Here is a 22,568-nt window from a genome sequence, read left to right as displayed (position 1 = left end):
GCGGGTTTTTTTGGGTGTTTTTGTTATATAAAATATGGCAGTAGATACTAATCTGCAAATTCGTAAATTACTAATACAGAGTAAAGAATTGCATTGCCTTAGAATTGTGACAGCATCTCAAATTTTATTTTCTTGCGTGTTCTCAAAGATGTCAGTTTTCAGGCAGCACAGTACATGTGGAAGATGTTTATATTTACAAGAATACCTCCACTCTGCAGCATTTAGTTGGCTGTGTCATCTGTGTGGGAGCAAAACTACTGAAATGAAGTGATAATTTTTCTCCATCTTTTATTCAGCTTTAAGCATTTGTACATCAGATTTAGATATGTCATGGTGGCCCACTTGTATGTTCACTACACGAGGGCAGAATCATTTCTTTGCACATGTTTCTACACTCAGATTTGGATGCACAGTTAAGGTTTATTTTTGGATTTTTTTTAATGATTCTTTTTTAACATGACAGTAATGCAGGGGCTGTGTAGAAACTACATGGCACAGAACTAAGATATGTTTTTAAATGAGGAAATTTTTGTTGTATTAAAAAGAAAAGTCAGTTTGGCTAGCCATTTCACACAACCAACAGAATTGTTTCCAAGTAGACGTGTGGGTCCTTTAAGAGATTTTGCATAGTCTTCTTTATAACATGTGAAAACCATTATCATATGCAGTGAGTGAAAGACGGACATCATCTAATCCCGTGCTGTTCCACCCACTTTCAGTGTTTATCAAATGTAGGGGTTTTTGGGATCCAGATTTTCAGTTACATAGAGAAGCAATTAAATTTGCAAACTGTTTGCAAGGTATTCAAAATTTTGAGATTTGTCAGTGTTAGCTTTTGGTTGAATGGTTTTAAGTGAAAAATGTGTATCTTATAGTTCATAAAAAGGAATAAGAATAAAAAGACTATTTTTTGCTATTACTGGTTTGCTTTTAGTGAAAAATTCAGGTATGTTTCTTTTTTGATTTTACTCTCTTTATATGTATTTCGGTAGCTGCCAAATGAATTTTTCTTCAAGTTAATTATGTAACTTACATATAAACAGAAGGTTCTTGTGAGCAGAATTCAATGCAAGTCATCTTTGTTCATGTTCATAAATCCGTATTTTTCTGCTCCTGATTATTGCTCATCCCTCTAAATTAGAAAATCATAGAATCATAGAATCGTTAAGGTTGGAAAAGACCCTTAAGATCATTGAGTCCAACCGTTAACATATCACTGCCAAGTCCATCACTAAACCATGTCCTCAAGCACCACATCTACCCGTCTTTTAAATACCTCCAGGGATGGAGACTCAACCACTTCCCTGGGCAGCCTGTTCCAGTGCCTGACTACCCTTTCGGTGAAGAAGTTTTTCCTAATATCCAACCTAAACTTCCCTTGGCATAGCTTGAGGCCGTTTCCTCTCGTCCTATCACTTGTTACTCAGGAGAAAAGACCGACCCCCACCTCGCTACAACCTCCTTTCAGGTAGCTGTAGAGAGCAATAAGGTCTCCCCTCAGCCTCCTCTTCTCCAGGCTAAACAACCCCAGCTCCCTCAGCTGCTCCTCATAAGACTTGTGCTCTAGACCCTTCACCAGCTTCGTTGCCCTTCTCTGGACACGCTCCAGTACCTCGATGTCCTTCTTGTAGTGAGGGGCCCAAAACTGAACACAGCATTCGAGGTGCGGCCTCACCAGTGCCGAGTACAGGGGCACTATCACCTCCCTGTTCCTGCTGGCCACGCTATTCCTGATGCAAGCCAGGATGCCATTGGCCCTCTTGGCCACCTGAGCACACTGCTGGCTCATGTTCAGGCGGCTGTCGACCAACAGCCCCAGGTCCTTTTCTGCCAGGCAGCTCTCCAGCCACTCCTCCCCCAGCCTGCAGCGTTGCATGGGGTTGTTGTGACCCAAGTGCAGGACCCAGCACTTGGCCTTGTTGAACCTCATACAGTCGGCCCCGGCCCATCGGCCCAGCCTGTCCAGGTCCCTCTGTAGGGCCTTCCTACCCTCCAGCAGATGGACACTTCCACCCAACTTGGTGTTGTCTGTAAACTTACTGAGGGTGCACTCAATCCCCTCATCCAGATCATCAATGAAGATATTGAACAGGACCGGCCCCAACACTGAGCCCTGGGGAACACCACTTGTGATTGGCCGCCAACTGGATTTGACTCCAAAATGTACTGAGGACTGTAATTTTGTAAATATATCATTTGGAAGGCATTTTGAAATCGTTTTGTCTTCATCAAAATATTTAGTAACACACTGAAAAGTTGGACCTTTCTGAAAATCTGCCTTATTTCATTCTAGAATGCATTTCATGACTTAGAGTTTGTTTCACTCTTGCCTTTCCTGGCAAAACTATAGTTCATGCTCTGTAATTTCCTGTTACCTTATAAATGGAAACTTGCTTTTTTTGTGGCCTTTCTCACGATCCTCTTTTATCTAGTATGTATGGAATGATTCCATGTCAGTAACGTCTATATCTTGTTGCCCTGATAATATGCTGCCAACTTCAGCTCCCCCTTCATTTTTGTTCTTCTCCTACATAAAAATCAAACTTCTCATTTTTGAAGTGTTCCAGTTCTATTCCCACCTATCTTCATGACCTAATTTCCTTCTCCTTCAGGCTGCTCCAACTATATTATTTTTCAGTTCCACCTACTCTTTATTTCACTTGTAACAGCTTCTCAATTAAAATTCATTAAAAATCCTTTTTTCTTCTTCACATCAGTGCTCAGATCCCACCTGTTCGGTTTTTATCTGCTATATTCATGCATTTCTACTCATTTTAGGATGTACTTCACTTACTTACTTTTATGCTTGTACTCTCTGAAACAACAGTATCGTTTTCCGCCTTATTTGCCTTTTTTGTTAACTGATAAATGAGTTCGACTTCTGAGGTTTTGTCATATTTCAGGTGATCTAGTAGATTTCTTTAAGAAGAACTGAATCTATTGGAAAAGTAGCTCTGTAGCTATATAAATGGTGTTAAATGTGGATGAGGAGAGCATTGTTTAAGGGAAAGTTTTTGAAGTAAGATGCACAAAAAAGCCCATTCAAAAAAACTCACCCCAAAACAAAAAAACCCACCTCTTTCACTGTAAAAACAGGAAGATTAAAAACATTCAAGCATATTTAATACCTCAGTTTTTGTTGACATGAATAAGAGGCCTTAACTGGAATCTTATTTCCTCAAGCCAACAATGGAAAATACCAATAAGCATAGTTGATTACTTCTGTTCGAAAGAGTCTGTTAAGTACCTGGTCAGAGAGAGGAACATCTGTGCTATTTGACTTTTTTCTGAGTTGGTTTCTGACAGTATTTTGTCACAGTCTTTGCCCAACTTGTCAGTGCTGCCGTGAATACTAGTGTTATCCTCTAAGGGTGTTCCATGTTCTGTATTTGTGGGCTCCCAAGCCTTGAGCTTTCAAAATACATGAGGGGGAAGAAGAGGCCAAGGTTTTCTGTCTGTGTGTGTATGATTTTTTTCTGTGGGGTATTTGCTTATAATAAAGAGTTACTGTCTGCGTAATTCTTCTGTTTTGAACACTTGATGCCTCAGTATTTTGTTTGAACACCTCTCATCAAGAAAAAAATATAGACCAGCTGGAGGAAAAAAAATCAGAAATGAGTGGCAGTCTGGAGAATGTGTCCCTTGAGGAAAGAAGCAGAGTTTTTTAGAGAAGAAAGAATAAAGACACTTTTTTTTGGAAGTGAGATGTGCTGAAATTGTTTAGGAGAAAAAGGTAATTAGCATAAATTGCAGGTAGAAAGAATTAGGTTCGAACTCTATAGTCCATAGAGTAAGAGTAGTGAAGCGCTTGGAATGAGCTGCTTAGGGAGGTAACTGGAGGTTTGTGGGGTTAGGTTAGACAAATATCTGCAGGGGACTGTATGATCAAGACCTGTGTTCTCTTTAGTCAAGTTAAAAAGGAAGAACTTGGATAACCTAGTAGAGCTGTCTCATAAGACTCGTCTTAATCACTCTGTTGCTATCTTGGGAGATAGTCAAAGCCTATCATGTTTTTACAGTGCTCCAAATGTGTACAGCCATTTTACTGCATAGGGTGGTCTTCTGTGGCACTTAATCAGTTACAAAGACTTTATTATACAAAACAAACAAAAAACCCAAATGCATACCCCCCTCCCCCAACTCAAAATAACCTTATTGCCATTTCATACCAAAGGTAATTGTTGTAATTCTGAAAGCTTTATTTGTTTTCCACTAAAAACAGCCTTTCAGGCTATTGTGGATCAGACTAAATCCAAAGAGGTGCCTCTGCTATGTGGAAGATGGGCCACTTTGGGAAGCATTTTCCAAATTACTTGTTACCAAGAATAATATGAGCCATAGTTTATTTTGGTAAAGGTGCTACTACAGCGCTAAGAGATCTTTCATACCAACAGTCACGCTTCTGCAAGTTGGAGTCTGTTTTTTAACGGGGGGGGGGGAGTTATAATTGAGCTTAGTCAATAGAGTATTGTTACATAATAAATGTTAGTGCTGGGCCACTTAAAATACAACTCTTTGTGTCCTATTCTGAATAGTCTGCTCATATAATGAATAATTTATATAAGTGTTTCTAAACGGAGTAGGCACAAAATTATATATATCCAATTGGCTGCCAGTCGTCTTATCAGTTAGATTTAGTTCTAGAATGTCCCTACAGATTCTTGAAAGAGACCATTTTTTACACGTTTATGTTTGTCTATAGGTATACTAACAAAAAACAGACTATATGCAAAATTTATCATCCAGAGATCCTCCCCCATCCTCAGTGGTATCTGTACAGGCTTCCGTATTTCTCTCATGCATATGGCAAATGTCCATAGAAGAAAAGCAAATGTCATTGGGCCAGAAGGAAGATCCAGGTCAGTCTAACCTCAGTCCATGGGACCAGTTACAGAGCAAATACTCCCGAAAGTAGTTTCTAAACACGTGAAGGACAAACAAGGTCATTGGGAACAGCCAGCATAGATTTATGAAGGGTGAATCATTCTGACCAATGTCATTGCTTTCTGTGACAAGGTGACCAGTACTGTGGACAAGGGACAGGCAGTGAATGCTGTACACCTTGATTTTAGCAGGGCCTCCAACACCATGTCCCATAACGTCCTTATCATTAAATCAATGAGATAGGGACTGAATAAGTGAAAAATAATCTGGTTAGAAGGTTGGCTGGACTGCTGGGATGAAAGAATCAATCAATGGTGCAAAGTCCTGCTGGCAGCCAGTAAGTAGTGGTATCTTTCAGAGATCAGTATTGGGATCAGTGCTGCTAAATGTCTTTATTAATCACCTGCATGATGGGACTGAGCTTACCCTCAGCAGGTTTGTGCACAGCAGCAAATTGGGGGAGTGGCTGATAATGCTGGAGGGCAGGGCTCCTACTCAGAGGGACCTGGACAGGCTGGAGAAATGCACTGGCAGGAACCTCATGAAGATCAACAAAGGCAAGTGCCAAGTCCTGTATCCACGACAGAATAATCCCATGTGACAAGACAGGCTGGACACTAACCAGATACAAAGTGACTTTTGCACAAAAGTACCTGGTGATCCCAGCAGGCAAAAAGTTGAAAATGAGTCAGCAGTGTACCGTTGCAGGAAAGAAGGCCCAGCACACCCTGGGCTGTATTAGCAGGAGTCTAGCCAGCAGGTCCAGGGAAGTGATCCGTCCCCTCTATTCAGCACCTGTGAGACTGTGTTTGGAGTACTGGGTCCAGTTTTGGGCTCCCCAGTACAAGACAGACACGGACAGACTGGAGCAAGTCCAGTGGGGGCCACCAAGCTGGTCAGATGGTGGGAGCACATGACATACAATGAGGGGTTAGGGAATTGGTTTTGGTTCAGGCTGGAGAGGAAAATGCGCAGAGAAGAATCTTATTGCTGTCTACAACTACTACATCAGAGGACTGGAGCCGGGCTCTTCTCGGAGGTGCACAACAACAGGCTGAGAGGCAACAAACACTAGACACAAGTTGGACCCTGAGAAATTCTGGTTAGATAAAAGGATGTTTTTGGTGTGTTCATTTGTTTGTTTTTAAACCATGAGCATGGTCAAGTAGAGGAACAGGTTGTCCAGAGACGTTCTACAGTCTCCTTTCTTGAAGGTGTTCAAGACTCTACCCTCTCACTCAGGTCCCTGAGTGACCTGATCTAACTAGGGCTGCTTGGAGTAGGAGGTTGGACTAGATGATCTCCAGAGGTCTCTTCCAGCCCAAAATATTCTGATTCTATGCTGAAGCCATGCAGAGCAATGCTTGCTGTAGAAGCGTGATCCTTCAGGCTTGCTTTAAACAGAGGGTCTGAATTCAGGGAACTGGTTCATGAGGCATCTACAAAGTGAGTTTTTTGGGAATCACATTGCAATTCAAAGCAAACAAATAAACAAAAAACCTGAGAGGCTTACTGTTATCTGTAAGTATTCTTAAAGGCTATTTGTGTGTACACATGTTTACAACCCAGCTCCTCAGGTTTGCTCCCTTGAGATGTCTTCCACCCTCCTCCTGTTCTGATGAGGCATAAGTTTCATTGTCCAGTTGAGAGGCTGTGAGAGGTCAGGGCAAATAAAGGAGGAAGGGAGAAATACATGATACATTTAGAGGAAGGGATCTGTGGCTTTCCCTGCAGAATCAGGCTGGATAAAGCCATGCTCTGGCTAATGCTGCTGGCTTATAGATGCTATAGAATGTGGGGGAAAATAAAGGATAAAAGTACACGTCAGAGAAGAATATAATTAAATATCCCTCCAAAGACCTCTTTTTTTTATTTTTTTTCCCTTTTTAATTTATACCTAAGTGCTTACACAGGTTGGAATATGTAAATAGTCTTTAGAGTGGAAACAAAGTAAAGATTTTTAAAGCTGTTTATTCTCTCTCCTTTGCCCTGTTCTATTTTGAAGTTTGACGTTAGCGTCTTTTGAAAGGGAGCATATGGCATTTCTAATTAAGGCCTGTGATTTTCTGACATATAACTGAATAATACATTCCAAATATCGTTAAGCCTTGCAGATGAAAGAACTTTCAGGACTTAAGCACTGTAGTGTTGTGATATATCTTGCCGGAATACATACGCTATGTAACACTGATCTCCTTAAGAACTTCGAAGAATTTTCCATAGAATACCAGCGTAGAAAGAAGGGGGTTGTTTCTGTTTTGTCTGATGTTAGTATTCCTTGGCAAGCTCAGGTTTGGATCAGATAACAGCTAGTGTGCTTTGTTCCTGAAACTATTCAGTGTAGCTTCATTTTTAAATGTTTTGGTCTGGTTGGGGATTTGTTTTATTCGTCTATCAGATTTGGTTTCAGACTGCAAGATTTGTTTGTGTATGTTTTCACCAGTAGCTCTTGTAGAGATGCACTGTAGCTCTTCAGTCTCTCCAAAGTAATTCAAATCTCTGAGAATTTTGTGCCAAATTGTCTTCCTTTACCTTGAATGTGCGAAACCTTTCTGAAATTGCAGTTTATGATAATTTTCTGAGGCAGGTTTCTTGAGATTCTTAACATGTATCATAACCATTAATATGTACCTTGTATCTCTGAATGGCCAATGGACTCAGTCTAGAGAAGGTTTCCTCAAAATTTTTTTTCCTTGTTTCCATGGGAAGTAGAAGAGCTGCATTTATAATTGATGTCTTTGATCCGGTTAGGCAAATCAGGAGAGGAGACAATTTAAAAAATGTAATGCATTTAATTGCTTTAAATTAACTTTTTTTAGTTATTCCCAGGCCTGGGTGGAAAGTGAGGAGATTTGCCTTTACAATATTTTTGATAATTTTAAAATGAAAGGAAAGTTGAGTCTTCAAATATATTTCTTCCACTGGAACTTAATGGGTTCCTTTGGTTCCTGGGAATCCTTTTATAGTGATACCAAATTTTAGTTAAACTTACAAATTTGGGGGTTTTAGATCTTTCTGTTTCCATCTTTAGATCTAGTGAATGTTTGCAAAAGATTGGGAAACATTAATATCAAGTTTCCTGTAGGTTTATGATGAGCGTGGGTGTGTTTGTGGTGTTTTTGGTTTTTTTGGAGGTGTTTTGGTTGGTTGGTTTGTTTTTTTTAAATTCTAAGGGGAAGTATTTAAATGCAGGTTGGTCTTATATTTTGGGGCCTGTAAAGCTGTACAAACAGGTTCCAAGCTTAAGGGTTTCACTAATCTAATGTTCAATGTGAAATACAAAGAGATTTCTGATATGCTTCTCTCTCCTCTCACGGCAGCATTTTTGCTGTTAATTGTCCTTAAGATACAGTATATGCTATCTTTGTCCTCACAGTTAGTTGTCAAATTCAAGCACTGATGATATTTTTATTAAGGGCTTGTATTTGACAATTGCTGAGACTATAAATTAGAAATGTGTAATTGAAGTGAGAATGACAAGGATGAAGATCTAAGAGGATAATTGTGCAAGTACTGAAGATCCTCCTCTACCTGAGCTACTACTGTTGGCTACATAAAGGTGGACATGAAGTGTTTAACATACCTGAGGAATTAAAGATATTAGGTCAGCAACCAGATGTGACTGAGCTGTGTTGAAGAGAGTACCTAAGGGATTTTGGGAGCAGATGTAGCTTTGGTCCTCCTTTTGTGTTTTATTTTAGCTTCTTGAGACAGCTCAGTTCACAGGAAAGAGAAGCCTTGGAGACCTTCTAACATGTAAACTGTCTATAGCTTCAGAGGCCTCTGAGGATAATGGGGCTGTTGCAGTGTGTCTGTTTATTTTGTGTTTCATAGTAAAGGTGCTGAGAATTGGAGCCCTGTCAGTGTTTGGTGGTCTTGAAATTGTACTCATGTTTAATTTTTAGCAGTGTTTTATTCAGATAAAACTGGAAAAAGTCCAAATAACTGCAAAACCATGTTCACATGAGGACTGTTCAGCTTACTGTGGACAGCTGCATAGACCCAGAAGACACTTGGAAATTGGATTGTTACTTGAATTGGATGGTTATTTGAGCATGCTATCCCAGGCTCACATTATCCCTTCTAGTTTTGTGTATTAGTCATATAATGATATGTATCCCTCCATAAGTGTTTTATTCTTAATACTTACGAGGTTTCTTTTCCATTTGAAGCATTCTTTTCTGTTCCATGCAACATGACCTTTAATGTCACAGTGGTGTTTTTGCTGCTCTTCCATGAACTTGTTTCAGTAAAAGAAATTATTTTGTGGCTCTGGGTAGGCTGCTTGAGATCAGAGTACCACATGAGAGCAGAATGGCATGTAAGGGATGCAGTGTAATGAAGTAGTGTTATCTACTGTGCTTTAAAAGAGAGTTCTCTTTATGTGGAGTCTGGAGTGAATCTGACTTTTAGATAATAATGCATTGTGAACTTTCATTAAATGGATAGTTGACAGCCTTGAATCTTTTCTCACGTAACGCTTTCCTAGATCCCAACCCTTTTTCCTGTAACAGTGCTGTGAATTATTCCCTAATCTTGTTCTCTTAAACTTTATGGTAACTTTATTAATACACTTGGTTTGTCAGGTCTGCTAAACGTTCTTTATAGTTCCACTAATATTTTCTATGTCTTTTTGTGGTTTTAAAAGTGATAGGTGAAAAAAATTTGTCTTGAGACCTATATGTATGCATCTTTAATGTCTATTCTCTTTGGTAATTGTGTGCATGCTTTTGTTTTCTTGTTTTGTCTTTTTTTTTTTTTTTTTTCCCTTCCAGAGAGTGATAATGAACTCTCCAGTGGCACTGGTGATGTGTCAAAGGACTGTCCTGAGAAGATTTTGTATTCCTGGGGAGAATTACTGGGGAGATGGTAATGCTTCATTTTTTAAATTTAGATTTTAAATACTAACCTTTTATTTGTTTTGTGAGACTATGTGCTCTTGAGCAGGAGGTTTGAAAATCTTCACCTTACACAGTTTAAAAACTAAAATACAAAACACATTGAAGTCTGTTTTTTAAACCTAGTTTAAAAGGACCTGGTAAATCCTCTTATTTTAACTTGCAGTTATTTGACAAATGTCTCCCACAGCATCTGCAAAACTCTTGTTTTTTTCAGTGTTTGAGAATATGGCCTGTATGCTCACACTGCAGGTGTGAGTCTTTCTGGCCACCTGTGTTCCTTGGGACTGGATTTTAAGCTCTCATGAAACTTGGTGCCTCTCAGTGCTAGGATAGAAAAGACAGAGCAACTCCAGTTTGTCCTGTCTTAAGTCATTTATGCTAGCTGATGTACATTTAATTGATTGATTTGTTTAGAGGCACACTTTTTTTTCTTTTTGTGCTACATGTAAGCACTTGAAAAGGGATTCTAGAAAGACACTGATCCTCGCTGAAACTGTTTCTGTTGGAGAGTAAGATGAAGAATATTTGTAAGCCTAGAGTATGTTCTCAACAGTGTTATTTCTTTGGTTTAATTAAGTGCTTCAGTAGCAGTGTATACCTTGCCAAGAGAGGAAAATATCTGCATATTTGCTACCTCTGAGAGACCTTCTACTATTAGCAAATGCCAGAACCACTTACTTGGTTTTCCCTTTGTAAGTAGTAGCTCTGGCTGCCTGAGACAAAAATGATCAGAGGCCCTTAATTTGGAATTGGCAAAGTTTCCTTTTCCTAACTCCAAAAAGAGTGCTGAAAAACATTTTAAGGATTTATTCGGGCAATTCCCCCCTTTACGTGGTCACTTTGTAGCTTTAGAGAAATGCAGCCTCTTCCTGCTGACCTCATCTTTAATGGAGATCTCATGCAAAGGTTACTAAATGAGACATCACAAGATTTTACTGAGCTTAATGGAACCCTTCCCTCCGGAACCCTTCGCTCCTGCTTGCTTTTAACTATTCTGTCATCCAAGTTTCTGGCCTTAATGAAAGATGTTTTTGGGTAGGCACAAATATTTAATTTATTTTAATGATTGTACAGATATTCTCGCTATGGACCCTCTGAATGATTAAGAAAATACTGAGGAAAAGTGTGGAAGTCAGTTGATCCCTATAGACAAGTGTGGTTTCCTCACCTGAAAAGGCTGTAAACAGATCTGCTCTGGGGTTGTTTAGAACTTTCCAAGGCCTGTTCTAAAGAACATCCAAGAGAGAGTTTATAAATTGTTTGCAATTTTATATCTGGCACCCCTTGGCCAATGAGGGAAGCCATCCTGAGTCCATAAAGAACTGTGTGGCAGGTTTGTTTTAATCTGCATTGCATTTGCACTGGAAGATGCTACTTTTTAATTTTTTTTTTCTTTTCATTCATCTGTCAGTTGATTCTTTTAGTTCTAACTTTTGCCCTTGATAAATATCTGGACTCCTGTGGATAAGCATGCTGAAGTGAAGAACCACCCACGGCTCATTCTCTCGAGTTTCACATAACCAACTATTTCTTCAAGTTACTCAAGTATACTATTCAATGAAACAAAACATTTAAGACTTTTGGAGTAAACTATTTTGAAGTCCTAACATAAACTTATACACTTAACTCAGAGAATCATTCAGTAGTTAAAACGCCTTAGTTAAAATGAGTTAAAAATGGGATGAGAAATGGGAGATCGCAGCCAGCTTGAAGACAAGCAGTAGCAAACATTTTCTTTAGGAGTGTCTCAAGCAATATTACCTTTTGAGAGAAATTCAAGTGTATAAAATACTTGACTTCTCGAATAGTGTTAAGCTACATTTTAAGAACAAGACTTGGAAACAGTAACAGATGAAAAATGTTAACAATTTGAAAACTAAAAATAGAATTGTGTTGAAAACTGCAGCATACGCTAGTGGAATATCTGTGCACTTGTAAAAAAAGTAAGTAAATAAAAATTAACATTTCCACTTGGAGAACTGGTGTGCTGATTTGTCTCTTAGATGAAAAATTTCTTGCATTTTAATTGTTTCTTGTCATTTCATTAAAATGTCACTATAACCTAACGGACTGACTCAGCAGAAACATTGCTCCAAGAGTCTCCTTCAAACATATAAACCGGAATAAGAATAAGATAATTTACCCAAAAGATACAATAAACAGTTGGAAAGTAATGGAATATCTTTTAATTTATTTTAGTATTTACTGCATCCTCAGCGTTAAAGTTGTTCTTGCAAGCTGAGCTAGTTTAGCTGAGTACTTAACTATTTCTGATGTGTTTAAAAAAAAAAAAAAGCTGTAATGGTCAATAGGAGTCTTTAATCAGAAATATTTGTTTGTCAAGTCGGAGCATAGTCTATGCATCGCTGTTCTGTATCCTCCCTCTTTGATGTTTTAAAATTATGTGTTTGAATTTTGCGCAGGAGAATTACAGCACTTGGTAACAAATTAAAGATGTCAGCATCCATGAATGACCCCTTTTTTTCCACGTGCTAGAGGATAAGACTAGAATAAGACAAGCTTTTATTTTATGCTTCTTTCTGTTATAGTCTGGCCAAGCAGGTGTCAGAAAGTGTCTAGGAATGTAAGGTGCCTGGGCCTCTACACAAAGGAGGGAAAAATGTGTATTTGCTCATTATTGTAGAATACAGAGCAAGGTTTATTAATGATCAAGCTGTTTCCCAAACAGACATTCAGAAACTGAGAAATTGTCTATTAAAGTTACAGAGTTATGCTTTACTGCATGGACTAATGTTGCTAAAGTATTACCTCTACTGTAAAACTATCTAAATATATGACAAATCCAGTAAAATCTGGTGTACTGTAGGATGCTTAATTCTCAGTTGTGAATGTTTAGTAGTAAGGATGGTATTACAGCATGGAATGTGCATCTCTGTTAGTTGTTGCCATAAACTATTTGCATTGTTTTCTTAGTGTCACTGAAAAATTCCCTGTTATGTTTATATGGGAATGCGTCTTTTTAGCTGTTCTTTTTATTTTATCTGCTTGCCGAGTCCTCAGAGGTGGCCTTCTGTGTTTCATATATAATACATATGACAAAATCCATGTAATAACCAAACTAACCTGATTTGAAGTGTGCTATGAGTGCTTCATTTTCACACAACTTGAGCTTTAAGTTTCTGGTGTATTTTATTTATTTATTCCTGAATGTACGTTTCATAATTCTGTAACCGCTTACAGTGTCTAGTTCTTTTAATATTTCTGTGGATATTGTCTTTTCTTTCTAGCTTTTTTCCCATCACAAGACCATTAGTCTAATGTGACTTGCTGTAAAATGTACTGAAAAAGAGAAAAGGGACTAATTGGGTTTTAATTTGGCTAACCGAATGATAAAATTTGAAATTACTTTTGTTGCACTACACATTTAAAATTTAAAATAATTATTGTGTTTAAAGAACAAGGGCATTACACAATCACACACTCTGTTTTTAATTCTCAAGTCATTTAGAAAAAAGGGGATATCCTCCGAGTATAGGAAAAAAAATTATTTAGAGCACCTTTTTAAATTTAAAAACAGTAGCGGTAAACTGTTCACATCTTAATGACCTGTTTCAAAGAATGAGTACTCTAAACATTTACTTAAAATTGAGGGTCAAATTGCCAGTTATTTTATTTAATTGCGGCTTGCTACCATTTGGCTAAACCGCCACTCTCACTATTCTCTTACCAGTAGAGTTGAAAAACATAACAATGGTAAAAACAGTGAGAGAGCAAAGCACTTCCTGCATTAGAAAGAAGAGAGTCAAACCACACAGTCTTCCTGCTGCATTGCGATGAAAATTGCCGTAGTAAGTCAAAGCGAGGTTTAATCTAGATCAGTAAACACTATTATCTCAAAAAAGATTTTTAAACATCTGTGACTGAAAGCTCTGCAATATTGTGCGTATGCAGTGATTTTATCCTAAATGTATGGGCTCAGTGACTGGATTATTTTTGAAAAACACATCTTTAGTATTCAGCCTGTCTGAATACAGCCTTTGCATAGTTTTATACACCAACTTCTGTATGATTAATTATGCAGCGTTGGAAAATAAAAAAAAGTCATCCCGCAATTGTCTTCCTACATTTCTTGCTGTGTGTACAGATAGTAAAATGCTAGCTCAAACTAATAGGCAGCTTTCTTTGGAATGGTGGGATTTTACCAAGGTATGTGCAAGTGTTACTGCTTTGTGGGACTTGCAGCATACTCTTGGCATTAAGTGTAAAACTGGAACTTCAGTCTTCACGTCAGTGAATAAATCTGGCTTTTATTTGTTTTCCAAAATTTATTTCTCTATACAGCTTAGGTTATTTTTAATTTCCTTTTCTTAACCTGAGCTAAATGTATATGTTGAACAAATATTTAAATTGAATTGTCTGCACAGATGGCACGGTTTTCTCTTTCAATTAAAATTGTTCTTCATTAGCCAGTTTAGTTCAATCTCTGCAATTGTTTATTGTTCTAATTTTCATTAATTTTTCCAAACCTAGAGAATTTGGGTATCACTACATTTTGCCACTGGTTCTTATTGTAAATCCTTGCAGAATTCTTGCTTTCCGTCTGACAAATACTAATTAGGGTAACCAGTGAAAGAGAAGTTTATGTTGCTAGTTGCTGACTCTACTTTTAAGAATAACATTGGAAAGTTGAAAAAGTTTTACTATTTTTTGTCTTGATTTCTACTCTCGTAGTTGGAGTAAAATAGGCAAATGATTGTCTGTTTCTCAGGCACAATAACCTTGTTGTGAGACCAAATGGATTATCTACCCTGGTGAAAAGTGGTGTTCCAGAAGCACTAAGGGCAGAGGTTTGGCAGTTGCTGGCAGGATGCCATGACAACCAGGCAATGCTGGATAAATATAGAGTTCTCATCACAATGGTAAGTGATATATTTTTTTTCTTCTTTCTTTTTTTTTTCTCCTTTGGTTAAAATGAATTCTACTGAGCAGCAGCTTTATTCAGTGGCAAAGTAGCAGAACAGTGAAACACTTTGACTTGTTTTAAGCAACTGAAACTGTGATTAGGTGACTACCTCCTGCCATGGGTACCTGCTGAATGGCATTAACAATAGAAATTGCTGACCTATATCTGTAGTAATGCTTGACATTTAGCTTTCTATTCACTTGCTGTGATGATAATAAGCACATCAGCCTGTTGTTCAGTTGTTTGGTTTTTTTTTTTTTTAATAAAGTAAAATTCATTGCTTTGTTTTTCAACAGCTTCTGTTCTCTGTATGCCTTAATTTTTTGTTTTTTAGTTTAAAAAACAAAACAAAACAAACCCAAACAAAACCCCACAATATTGGGCATTTCTTGCTTTATTGTTTATTTAAAAACGAATGTTAAAAACATTTTTACCTAGCAGGAAACCAGTGTCCTTGCTGTATGGGTGATTCGAGAAGAGAATCCTGTTGGGAATCTCTTCCCATTCTGTATCCTAATGTCATCGGTGCAGTCAGTAAACGTTATAAGAAGTTGTCTGCATAGATGTTCCAAACTGCTTATAGATGTGATGGATAGATTGAGAACCGCTGTGTTGTAGTAGCAAAAACTCTCTGCAGCGTCAGGAGGTAAACTCACCATTTGGGGTTCTAAAGTTCTTGCCACTGCAGGTTAGTTAAGCACTGAGAAAAACAGCAGTCCCAAAAATGGTCATAATGGCAGAAGCGGATGAAGATAATTTTATATGTTGCTCATAGAAAGTGTTGGATTTGTTATCTAGGGAATGAATCATCTCTCCATACAAAAGTTCTGGGGTAGCTGTTGTTAGTAAAAGTTTCCTTTGATAAAGTTGTCATATCTTTTTGATACTTGCCTTCATACTTTGACCTACCTGCTATGTTTGTAAAGTTTAAAAGCATCCCCAGAGTAAGATCTGTCCTCATGGCTTCTTTTTCCTTTACTAATAAAGAAGGATGTTTGGATAGTGTAAATTTTTCTTTTTGACGTTCTAGTTGGGTTATATTTTCCTTAGAAACCATTCACAGGACATCTGTCAGCTGTATGTTGCATCAAAACCACCTCCATTATTTTGCTCTTGCTTTCCAAAAGTGGGGAAGATGTTTGTTTCACAGCGGAGGAGGGAGTGGAAAACTTCTAAAATGCAAGCCTTATCTTGACGCTAGGGCCTTATGCCTTAAAAATAACTTGCAATACTCGGCCTTTTAACGATAGAAATATTTCAGTGATATATATTTTGGAAGATGATATTGCATACAGTATTTAATATGAAATATTATACTGTTATGGATTAGAAAATTAAATCCTATTCTGAACTGAAGCATTTATGCAAACTCAGGGTTTTTTTTCTGAAGTAAATCACTTTTCTCTGAAATCACAAAATTTCTTCTATAGTCTGACTGTATATAACTGCTAGTGATCACATCATTTGGCAGACGTTGCGTGAAAGGATTCATGAAAAGAAATGAACAGGAGAGAGTCTATGCCAAACCAAAGCTAAGGCCCATTTTTAGGAATAGTTAATATTAGGCACTCCAGAAAAACTTGTCAGCTAATTTTTTTAATGAATTATTATCTGATATTTATGTCTGTGAACAGAACTTTTCTCAGTTTCATTTTGGTGTGTTGGTAATGTGAATTAAGCTAGTGGGGGGCGGGAGGGGAGGATGTATATATTATTCTCTGAATCCTACTAAAACCTTTGCTGTAGTCTTATCTTATGTGTCTCAATAGTAATATGCATGTTAAACTTCAGAGTTATTTGGGTATTAATGATTGTTCACTTGCCTTTCCTGTATGAAAAAAGCAGAGCTGATTTCTTTTTTCTGCGTTTTTGGTATACTACCGTTCCAATATACCAACAGCATGTACTTTATTTTTTCTGTAATTATTTATTCTTCCCATCCAATACATAGCTTTAATCTTGATTCTTTCAGTTTATGCATACATTTACACAGATTCATTTTCTCCTTGTATTTTGGTCATTCTGCTTAACGTTTCTCTCTTGTTTAGGCTCACTTCTGGAAGCTGGATATTTTTGTGGGTATCTTGACCACTTTACTAGCACATCCTGTAAGCATTCCTGAGTGTATTTCTGTAAGACATTCCGAGGTGGTTAGAGGTGGCCATGTTCTGCACTTGCAGTCTTGAGAATAAAGTGTGCTGAGATACAAGAAGTAGGAGGTGGTAGTAACATCTGCAACCTTGACCCACTACCTACTTACCTCCTCGTACAACTCCCCCTGGTACAGCTCTCTCCCTTAAACAGCTCGCCATTACTGCCTAGGTCGCTTGAACCTTTCATAACACTCTGTCCCGTGCTGCTCTGTCTCCTAGCTCATTTTGACAGCTCCTTCGTAAGAGCCTGCCCTCCCAGCACCCCAGCCCTTTCCCCTTTCTGGTCATTCAGCCTTACCTGCACCATTTGGCTAAATTGCCAGTTGCAGTACCTCACTGAGAGGGAGGGCACCTGGAAATCACTAGAAAAATCTCTGCACCCAGGGATGTGTAAGAAAGTAAGTTTATATGGGTGCAGTTGGGGTTTTTTGTCTGGTGATCAAAATAACATGGCTGAACTGTGTAACACCGTAGCAAATGGAGTACTGTAGGAATTAATATAGTGTTAGCCAGTACTTACCAGTAAGGTAAGGAATACCAGCCAGTTTTCTTGAATGAGGCTTGGCTTTAAAAGCATCTTTGGCATCTTTGATTTCTTGGATTATGAGAAAATTTCAGAGGGCTAAGTTAAGGAACAAATCTTGAAAACTGTCATTTTACTATCATAGTGTAAAAGGTGAACCCGATAGCTGGAATTATTAGTATTGAACATATGAAGCCTAATTTATGGCTACCTCTTATGGGGGAACAGAGAGAAGTCTAGTAAAAACTGGAACTTTACTACAGTGTTGCTGGTTAACTCCTGGTGAAACTGTGCTCACCAGTGGAGGAGACGAATTGTATTGTTGGCAGGCCAAAAATGTGATGAACTGAATGATAGCAGACTCTCAACGTTTAAATTCACTCTAGAGATTGAGATATAGACACATTTGTTGTTCTACTCCAGTTGCATGCAGTTTGTCTAGTATGTTAGATTGGCCAACTACTGTTCACAGCACGTAACAGATCTGGTGTACGTGTTATAGTGTGTATATCCATCTGCATGCAGAGCTCTCAAATGTACTGCAGTATTTTTCAGTTAGAGGAGTGTTTTGTTCAGTGTGTTCTGTAGGAGAGAGTAATTTGGGGCTTGTTTTAGTATTTCAGTTCAGCACAGAAAGCAAAATAAAATCTCTGTCTTATTTAGAAAAATCAACGCCTTACTTATTTTCCCCAAAAGGCATGTCCTCTAATCCTCTGCACTGGAGGTCAACAGTCTGTCACGAATGATCTAGTGAACTCTGTTTCCTTTCCCATATCAGAGCATTCACACACCTATACATTTCCCATCTCTAGCGGAGTTTGGAGTACCAGGAGGGAAGGGAGAAAGAAATACTTTTGCTCTCACAAATACTTTCTTACTGACAAGCACTGTCTTGCTATATCTCATGTCTCTCGCTGAGTTTCAGCTTGCTGATTACCATGAGCCTCTCAGAAATTTTGACTGGAGCACAATAGTAGGTCTTGCATACAATTTTAGAGAGTAGGAGTTGTGATTTGGCAGCTGCTTCATTTCTGACATATATGTAAATCTGTACTGTATGACAATCAAAATCTGCCTTAGTTACCTTTCTGGCATGTGTGCCGTAGGCTTTTGACCCTGCTGCACGTGGCACAGTAAAGAAAGGGGAAAATAAAAGATACACCAGCAGAGATAAATACATTTATATGTGTATATATATATTTAAGGGAAACACAAACACAAATTAGAGTGAGAAAAATCTGCTTGTGTGATGATAACGAAAGGGTAATACTGGTACTTGTATATAGAGCTTTTGTAAAAGCATGTCAGATCCATTTGTTAAAAGAAGGTAAGTAGAAAACCATGCATAAGCTAGGGGCACTTCATTGATAGAGTTTTTTCTCCTGACCACTTGACATTATTTCATGTTCAGCTTCACTGGTTCCTCTCAAGAGACTCAGATGAATATTTCCCATGACGAGATATATATTCAGCTGCAATAAACTGACCACTGACAAGCCACAGTTTACCCCACTTAGAGTTGAGGTGACTGGTAACCATCTTCGGCAATAGTTATACTCCACCTTGCCCCACTTGCTGCCCTAACTCAACACTGTCCCTTTCAGAGGAGGTGTCCGGCACTGTCGATGTGTACGTTGTTAGAAATCTGCCGTCACTTGATGGCAGTCACAAAGCAACTTACTGTAGAACACTTGTTGCATCTGAATTGGGACAGATGTTTCATTTATTACATCTTATGCTGCCTATTATTAACATTTGCTTTTGTGTTTTAGATGGTTTCATTCTTGTATGTGTTCTTACTGCTGAATTTGTAGGGCAAGACTTCTTTACATCCTTTTCAGTGTTACGGACTGGGTGCCTGTTTTGTAGTGCTTTTACTGATTACTCTTGAAATTACCTACGCTCGATTCCTTTTTCCTGAGTTTGGAAAGTAACAGCTGTCAGGGTTGTATGTAGTTGCATAAGTAAAATAATGAAAGCAGAAAAAGAAGGCAGTCATTCACATTTTGTAGTTTGAAAACTTTTGGATGGACCATTTTAAGGTAGGATTTACGACTGGTAAATGTATAATTTCTTTATAAAAGACTTTCAGTTTACAATCTGATTTCCATTAAGAAATGAGCTGTATGTATGAAGTTCATCAAACAGCTTATATGGACTACTTTTGAATGCTCCTCTGGTTTAAGAAAACAAAACTTGTTTTAAATTTATTATTATTATTTTTTAAAGTATGATCAGAAAAAGAAACCTGGTTTCAGATAAAGTAGATGTTGGTAGCAGTATGTAACTCAAAAGCAATGAAAGTTTGCATATGAATGTGAATGCCCATTTTCAGATGGATGGTGACTTTGAGTTGAAGGTCTTAAAGAAAGACTAAATGGCTGTCCTTCCAAATGACTTGTAAGAGAACCAAAAATAAGATTATTTGTTTATTGTCATAATTTCCTTTGGCAATATGAGCATGTGCCCAGAACAGTTAGAGATAATAACTAATTAAAGGGTCAGGCTTCAGAAGAGTTGGCCAAAAAATAGCTTTGTCTGCTGACTGTGTAATGGTGTTTTGCGTCTGAGCCAATAACATTTCAAGCCATTCTACAGAAGAGTGAAAATCCTAAGAATTCTTCCAAAGTCTGAAGCAAATATGAGAGGCATTGATTTGGGGATTAAATATTGCCCTATAATGAAAATAATTTATCTCAGTAATATAATAATTTTAAATTGGCACTAATGACACAAAGGTGTAATTCTCATGCAGTAGGGACCAATTACATGGAAGTACATTCCATTGCTGCAGAAGATGGACCAACTGTATTGTTTTTTTTGCCTGGATGAAATCTAATCAATTTAGAGCTAATATATGTAGTTCATCTGTTCTGTTTGGACCGGTATTATTATTTCTGATTCCTACAAGGCAAATCCTCTCATCATAAAGCAAAAAGAAAAAAACGAAAGTTAAAGTTTCAGATTTCTGGAGACCTCTCAGGTTAAGACGTTTTGCAGGCCCAGACAAAACATTAAACTTTAGCACTTGTTTGCTGAAAAAAACAGAAAATGATGGCAAGTGGAAACAGTCTGCATACACTGATGGAGTTACATGTTACACATTAATTTTCTCTTATCCATGTAGTCACAAGCCCTACAGTGGATGTGTTCAGCTGCCTTGGCCAGGATCAGTTGTGTGTGACATGGAGGACAAGGGATGCTGGCTACAAAGTCATCCCTACACCTCTTGGGTTTCTCTTGGTTAGTGACAACAAACTGTTTTTTTGACAAGTTTTTGGTACTCTGTAGGAGCCAAACAATTCTCATGGTGTGGTCTTTTCCCTCGGAAGCTTGCTGGCTTCCGCCTGTGTAAATCTTAAGACAGCGTTGCTGCTCTTTGTCTCCGTTTCCTCATTGTGGGTGGGTTTGTGGCTTCCAGCCTGTTTTCCTGGTGGCAGAGGTGATGTGCTGTAGCTTTGCTGCTGGTCTCTGACTGGCTGGTCATCAGATCAATCTTAACGCTTCTGTTACAAACCTCTACAGAAAAGGAAGAGCTACAGTAGAGAAAAATCTTTGAAATTCTTTAACAGCAGCTGTATTTCATTACTATAAGCATTTTCTGAGAACGGAAACTTTTTCACAGTGGTAGGACTGTGAGAAGTCCTACAAATGAATGTCTGTATCATCTCTTCTCCCAAAGGTGTAATAGTGGCCTCTTGTCCAAAATTAAAAGTTAGAAATAAAATAGCTAAAAATAGCAAGTGTCGTTGAAGTTTCATCATCAGTCTTCCATGTGTTGAATTAACTTTAATTATCTGTTTTCCTTAGTGCATCTATCTGCAAACTGATCTCAAAGGACTGAAGTAAAGATCAACTTTCATATAAACCTAATGTAGAAATGTATTTACTTTTTGCACTTTGAAATTACCCAAAGTGTTCAAACGAGAACAGGTATTTGCTTCTTTGCTTCATACTTAATATTTACTTGGCTTTTTTATTTTTATTGCTAGTTTGCTCGTATAGTTAGTAAATGCAAAGTGGAGATCACACATGAGCCACGGTGTCTATGCAAATAGGATTAAATGCAGTTAACTTTGAAAGTGGTGCCTTGATACCATGTTTGTGGGTTTTTTTTGGTTTGTTTGTTTGTTTGTTTTTTAATTTGTGTTAAACAGTTTGGTTGAAACAGTTTATCTGTGGATTGACAGAATTACTTATATAGGAAGGCTATTTTCGTTTGAGTAGAAAATTAATCAAGCTTGTTATTTGCAGCAATACCAAAGGATATTAAGTTAGCCCTAGGAAGAGCAATATTTTTTGTCCCAATGGCATCGTGCAGGGTTTCACTGCTCAGTGTTCTGAGACTAATTAATCAGTAAGGGTGTCTAATTAAAAAGATGACTGTTCACCAGCTGCCACAGCAGGTTAGTTAATGGGCTGAAACATTACAGTATTTTTGTAGCAAATATTTGTGTTCAGAATGCTGCATCTGTTTGCCCTAACTGAAAATGGGGGAGTTTATGCATCTACATAGCGAGGAATAACTTGTATGTTCTCTGCCCAGTGCAGTGAGGAGCGACCTATTTCAGCAGAGCTCTGTCTGTTAAGCAGTCTGGTCACAAACAACGTGAGAGTATCAAGAGTAGCGTGTAACGTGTGGGTTTCTTCTTGCAGCAGTTTTTCAAAAATGTGTCTATGAAGTGAAGCACTCTCATATTTCTAAATAGACTGTTGTCCTGGACTACAGCCAAAACTGGTATGACTACCATCTTTACTTTTGACACGTGCTTATGGCAAATAGCCTACTAAAAATTATAAAGGTTCCCCCTTTTGCAAGAAAGAGCCCTGAAATCTTTGAAAATGGTACCTTGCCCAATTTGTGATGAAAAATATTAGAAACACAGCATGCCTGTCTTTTTGCACTGAAGAAATTTCCCAGCAATAGAAGTTTAAAAGTTTTGGAAATGCTGATCTATTATATTTTTGTCATTCTAGTTTTTTCTTTGCATCTTTATTTGTTCTCTCTACTAATTAGGAACAGTCTCCCTTAACTTTTAGGGACATTAGATATCAAGGATGACATAGCTATATGCTTATCAATTATAAAAGATCGTATTAAAAAAGGATGAATTATCATTCTAAAAAAATTGTGATTTTTTTCAGTTGACTAAAAAGATTACTAATACCTGTTTTATTGCTTT

The 22,568-nt window shown here is 37.9% G+C and overlaps 1 protein-coding gene across 5 annotated transcripts in view; it reads left to right on the top strand.

Moving 5' to 3' along the window:
- RABGAP1L (RAB GTPase activating protein 1 like) overlaps positions 1 to 22,568 on the top strand; it is a 261,730-nt gene that overhangs the window by 48,764 nt on the left and 190,398 nt on the right. For all 5 annotated transcript variants that reach the window (XM_087733874.1, XM_087733877.1, XM_087733876.1 and 2 more), the window contains 2 exons: positions 9,660 to 9,753; positions 14,515 to 14,665. In XM_087733874.1, coding sequence (XP_087590000.1) covers positions 9,660 to 9,753; positions 14,515 to 14,665 — 245 coding nt within the window. The remainder of the gene's footprint in view (positions 1 to 9,659; positions 9,754 to 14,514; positions 14,666 to 22,568) is intronic.

This window comes from Nipponia nippon, unplaced genomic scaffold, assembly GCF_047370975.1.
Source record: "Nipponia nippon isolate SJK-2023a ecotype South Korea unplaced genomic scaffold, ASM4737097v1 scaffold_5, whole genome shotgun sequence".
NCBI classification, from domain to species: Eukaryota; Metazoa; Chordata; class Aves; order Pelecaniformes; family Threskiornithidae; genus Nipponia; species Nipponia nippon.
This window is presented reverse-complemented; position numbering and strand designations above follow the sequence as displayed.